Raw genomic sequence first — 5,470 nt, 5'->3', positions numbered from 1 at the left:
GCTACTCGGGAGGCTGAGGCCGGAGAATGGCGTGAACCCGGGAGGCGGAGCTTGCAGTGAGCTGAGATCCGGCCACTGCACTCCAGCCTGGGCTACAGAGCGAGACTCCATCTCAAAAAAAAAAAAAAAAGAAAGGGTGAGCCTGAGCCAGGCGCAGTGGCTCACGCCTGTAATCCCAGCACTTTGGGAGGCCGAGGTGGGCAGATCATGAGGTCAGGAGATCAAGACCATCCTGGCTAACATGTGAAACCCTGTCTCTACTAAAAATACAAAAAAAAAAAAAATTAGCTGGGCATGGTAGCAGGCGCCTGTAGTCCCAGCTACTCAGGAGACTGAGGCAGGAGAATGGTGTGAACCCTGGAGGCGGAGCTTGCAGTGAGCCGAGATCACACTGCTGCACTCCAGCCTGGGTGACAGAGGGAAACTCCGACAGAGGGAAACGCTGTCTAAAAAAAAAAAAGAAAAAGAAGGGGCGAGCCTGAGCCACAGTTTGTGCTGGGATCGATGAGTGGCGTGCAGGGCACCCTCCCTTTCCTGAACCCTCTTTCTGCTGCATTGGCAGGTTCGGCGTGTTCAGTGGACACATGCTCGGCAGTGTCATCTCCACAGATTCTCCGAAGAGGTTCTTCAGTCACACGTTGACTCAGATACTCACTCACAGCCCTCTGCTGAAAGGTGGGCCCCGAGCGGAGGCTGCTCAGTTGCTGCCCAGTTTGGGGATTGCTGTTGCTCTGTTGCCTTGGTAATGCTGACGGGAGACGCCAGGAGCTCTGGGACCTCAAGCAGAGATTGGGTCCTGAGGTGCCTGAGATTGTTACTGAATATCCTTTCATCTGAAAGGAACAGATTCTTATAAGAAAATTCAGAACTATGAGTGGACAAAATAATTGTCACTAAAATAGAAATACCTCTTTTTTTTTTTTTTTTTTTGAGTCGGAGTCTTACTCACTTGCCCAGGCTGGGGTGCAGTGACACAATCTCAGCTCACTGCAATCTCCGCCTCCCAGGTTCAAGCAATTCTCGTATCTCACCCTCCCAAGTAGCTGGGACTACAGGCACCAGCCACCATACCCGACTAATTTTTTGTATTTTTAGTAGAGGTGGCATTTTACCATGTTGGACAGGCTGGTCTCAAACTCCTGACCTCAGGTGCTCCGCCCAGCTCGGCCTCCCAAAGTGTTGAGGTGTTGGCATTACAGGCGTGAGCCACCGCACCCAGCCTAAATTAGAAGTATCTTTTTATTTATTTCTTTATTGGAGATGGAGTTTCGCTCTGTTGCCCAGGCTGGAGTGCAGTGGTGTGATCTCGACTCACTGCAGCCTCTACCTCCCGGGTTCAAACATTCTCCTGGTTCAGCCTCCCAAGTAGCTGGGATTACAGGCGTGTGCCACCATGCCTGGCTAAATTTTGTATTTTTAGTAGAGAGGGATTTGACCATGTTGGCCACGCTGGTCTTGAACTCCTAACCTCAGGTAATCCACTCGCCTCGGCCTCCCAAAGTGCTGGGATTACAGGCATGAGCCACTGTGCCCAGCTGCTGTCTAGTCTTTTAAAACTTGGTGTTTGGGTATGCACCTTCTGCTGGAATACCTCATCACCCGGCACAACTCACGTTATCTTTCTGCTGGCTGCCCTTGCCTTGCTGGGACTGTGTGATGGTTCTCAACTAGACTGGGTGTCACGTTTGATGGCCTGGGCATCGTCTGCCCAGTGGGTGTCCTGTCACCCATGTATGACAGACTGTTTCCGAGATTCCACTCTTACGAGTGGGGCCAAGATGGACACTTTGAGCTTTCTCTGTGTCTGGCATATCCCCAGGGTAGATGCTCAGGCAGGAAGTGGGTGACGGGTGGAGGATGAGGGATGCATGGATGGCTCCCGACAGGTGCTGTGAGGTGCTCGGGGCTTTGTCATCACTTGGCCGAACTGAGTTTCCTTTGAACAGCATCCCCACCATAATTGGGTTGTTGACAGTTATTTTATCCCCACCATGATTGGTTTATTGACAGTTTATTTTATGTATTCATTTTTTTGCTTTTGAGACAGAGTCTTGCTCTGTCACCCACGCTGGAGCGTGGTGGCGCGATCTTGGCTCACTGCAACCTCCGCCTCCCGGGTTCAAGCAGTTCCCTGCCCGAACCTCCCGAGTAGCTGGAATTAGAGGTGCCTGCCACCATGCCCGGCTTCTTTTTGTATTTTGAGTAGAGACAGGGTTTCACCATCTTGGCCAGGCTGGTCTAGGCCTCGTGATCCACCCACCTTGGCCTCCCAAAGTGCTGGGATTACAGGCGTGAGCCGCCACTCCCAGCCTTATTGACAGTTTAGAAGCAGGAAGGTTGAAATGCAGTTGGTCCGTTGGGAAATATTGATTGTGAATATGACAAAGCATTACAAGTAACTGACTGGGCCTGAGAAACAGAATTGATGATAGAGCAAATAGGCAACAAACAGGGAGATGGTGAACTTTAATAATTGAAAAAGTACATATTAATATCTGTTTTCACACTGAAGCTTTGAAATACAACTTTTTGACCAGGAGCAGTGGCTCACGCCTGTAATCCCAGCACTTTGGGAGGCCGAGGCGGGCGGATCATGAGGTCAGGAGTTCAAGACCAGCCTGGCCAACATAATGAAACCCCGTCTCTACTAAAAATACAAAAATTAGCAGGGTGTGGTGGCAGGCGCCTGTAGTCCCAGATACTCGGGGGGCTGAGGCAGGAGAATCACTTGGACCCAGGAGGCGGAGCTTGCAGTGAGTGGAGATTGTGACACTGCACTCCAGTTTGTGCGACACAGCGAGACTCCATCTCAAAAAATTTAAAAAAAATACAAAAAGTATCTGGGTTATGGTGGCACACGCCTGTGGTCGCAGCTACTTGGGAGACTGAAGCAGGTGGATGGCTTGAGCCAGGGAGGTTGAGGCTGTGGTGAGCACTGCACTCCAGCCTGGGTGATAGTGAGACCCTGTCCAAAAACAAAACCCACAGCTTCTTGATCTCTGACTTGAAGTTTTTGTCTCTTTCTCCCCATGCAGCATCTGATGCTGTTCAGATGCAGAGAGAGTGGAGCTTTGCGCGGACGCACCCTCTGCTCACCGCACTGTACCGCAGGGTGAGTGGAGGTGGTATGAGACCTGCTGCCGAGCTCGTGGTGGGGGATTAAGATCTGCCGAGTCCGTGTCATGCTGCCTGCCGTGGACGGCACATCGGGAGGTTCAGGGATGTCTAGTGAGACATGGCTGTCCTCATTGAGGCCACCATCGGTTCAGGAGACTGAACTTGTCAGTTGGGCTGAGCCCCTCCTTGAGATAAGGAGGATTCTCTCCAACCAGTGCTGAGCACGGTGAGGGGAGAGACGCCACTGTGAGGGGAGAGACGTCACTGTGTGAGCTGTCACAGCTCCACGTGTTACATTTGCAGTGGGAAGTGAGGGGGCTGCGGTGGCTACCAGCTGGGAGGGAGGTGAGGGGTCATCTGTCCCACACTGGTTTGCTTTGATATTGAAGGGAGCAGACACTTTTATTTCAGCTCTTTGTGATGCTGAGTCCAGAGGAGTTGGTTGGCCATTTGCAAGAAGTTCTGGAAACGCAGGAGGTTCACTGGCAGCGAGTGCTCTCCTTTGTATCTGCACTGGTTGTCTGCTTTCCAGAAGCGCAGCAGCTACTTGAAGGTGAGCCTTCACGAGAGCCCGGTGGTGCTGGTCAGAGTGTGTGGGGGTGCGATTTGAGCACTGGTGTCAGCAGAGTCCCAGCTAACTGTGGGTGAGCCTCTCAGTGAAGCCCTTCCCTACCTGCCCGGAACCTGTAGTGCCTCATGTCCATGGAACGGTCTTCGTTGGACACTTCCACAAGCACTGACTGCTGCTCTGACAGGCCAGAGCGTGCACTGCTGCTTCATTCAAGTCTCTAGTGGTTTGTGCTTGACATGCTGTGATTGCTGTCTAGTCTTTTAAAACTTGGTGTTTGGGTATGCACATTCTCCTACTGGAATACCTGATCACCCAGCACAGCTCACATTGTCTTTCTGCTGGCTGCCCTTGCCTTGCTGTGACTATGTCATGGTTCTTAACTAGACTGGGTGGCGCGTTTGATGGCCCAGGCATTCGAGAGCTGCCAGCTGGACAGCATGGTCACTGCGTTCCTGGTTGTGCGCCAGGCAGCACTGGAGGGCCCCTCTGCGTTCCAGTCATATGCGGACTGGTTCAAGGTAAGTGACCTGCCACTCGGCTACCTAACACCTGATTTTCCCAGAAGGCCTGGGAGTGGAGACCATGCTGTCCCTACTTGACACTCTGTCATGAGAGTGAACAATCGTACTGTCAACTTTGCCAGGTCGCCTCAGCAGATCTTCCTCTGTGTGTGCTGAGGGGCCTGGATTCTCCCTGTTGGGGCCTTGGCCCCTTTCCCTGGTTTCTGTCTCACTTACTTGATGGAGCCTCCTACTGTCTTTTATAAGAAAATTAGTGAAGTCAAGCCTGGACACCATAGAGAGACCTCATCTCCACCAAGAAACACCAAAAACACACACAAAAAAACAAAACTATGCAGGTGTGGTGGCAGATACCTGTGGTCCTAGTTAGGAGGCTGAGATGTGAGGATTACTTGAGCCTGGGAGATCAAGACTGCAGTGAGCTGTAATTGCACCACTGTACTCCAGCCTGGGTGACAGAAGGAGACTCCATCCCAAAAAGAAAAGAAAATTAGTGAAATCAGGAAAGGGGGACACAGACGTGGCTGTTGATTTTTGCACATTATACAGTGTCTCTTATTTTCCCTTTTTTTTTTTTTTTTTTTTTTTGACGCAGAGCCTTCCTGTGTCACCAAGGCTGGAGTGCAGTGGTGCAGAAAGCTCACCTTCTCGGCTCACCGCAACCTCCTCCCCCCAGTTTTAAGCAATTCTCCTGCCTTAAACTCCTGAGTAGCTGGGATTACAGGCGTGCGCTACCACGCCCGGCTCATATTTGTATTTTTAGTAGAGACAGGGTTTCACCATGTTGGTCAGGCTGGTCTCTAACTCCTGACCTCGTGATCCACCCGCCTTGTCCTCCCAAAGTGCTGAGATTACAGGCATGAGCCACCGCGCCCAGCCTTTCCTCCTTTTCTTTTTTTGAGAGGGAGTCTCATTCTGTCACTCATGCTGGAGTGCAGTGGTGCCATCTCGGCTCACTGCAACCTCTGCCTCCTGGGTTCAAGCAGTTCTCCCGCCTCAGCCCCCAGAGTAGCTGGGGTTACAGGTGTTCGCTACCACACCTGGCTAATTTTTAGTAGAGATGGGGTTTCATCATGTTGGCCAGGCTGGTCTCAAACTTCTGACCTCAAGTGAACCGCCTGCCTCAGCCTCCAAAAGTGCTGGGATTACAGGTGGGAGCCACCACACCCAGGCTTACGTCTCTAGTTTTCATGTAAGTCCTGAAACAAGTACTTCCCTTCTTCAGCGGTATCATGTATTCTTCCTTTTTCTTTTTCTTTTT

General features: G+C 51.5%; 1 protein-coding gene across 3 annotated transcripts in view; it reads left to right on the top strand.

The window, feature by feature from the left end:
• FANCA (Fanconi anemia, complementation group A) overlaps window positions 1-5,470 on the top strand; it is an 86,674-nt gene that overhangs the window by 26,163 nt on the left and 55,041 nt on the right. For all 3 annotated transcript variants that reach the window (XM_011972110.1, XM_011972119.1, XM_011972104.1), the window contains exons 10-13: window positions 563-675; window positions 3,036-3,112; window positions 3,529-3,670; window positions 4,073-4,206. In XM_011972110.1, coding sequence (XP_011827500.1) covers window positions 563-675; window positions 3,036-3,112; window positions 3,529-3,670; window positions 4,073-4,206 — 466 coding nt within the window. The remainder of the gene's footprint in view (window positions 1-562; window positions 676-3,035; window positions 3,113-3,528; window positions 3,671-4,072; window positions 4,207-5,470) is intronic.

This window comes from Mandrillus leucophaeus, unplaced genomic scaffold (assembly GCF_000951045.1).
Source record: "Mandrillus leucophaeus isolate KB7577 unplaced genomic scaffold, Mleu.le_1.0 Scaffold10, whole genome shotgun sequence".
In the NCBI taxonomy this organism is placed as follows: Eukaryota; Metazoa; Chordata; class Mammalia; order Primates; family Cercopithecidae; genus Mandrillus; species Mandrillus leucophaeus.
This window is presented reverse-complemented; position numbering and strand designations above follow the sequence as displayed.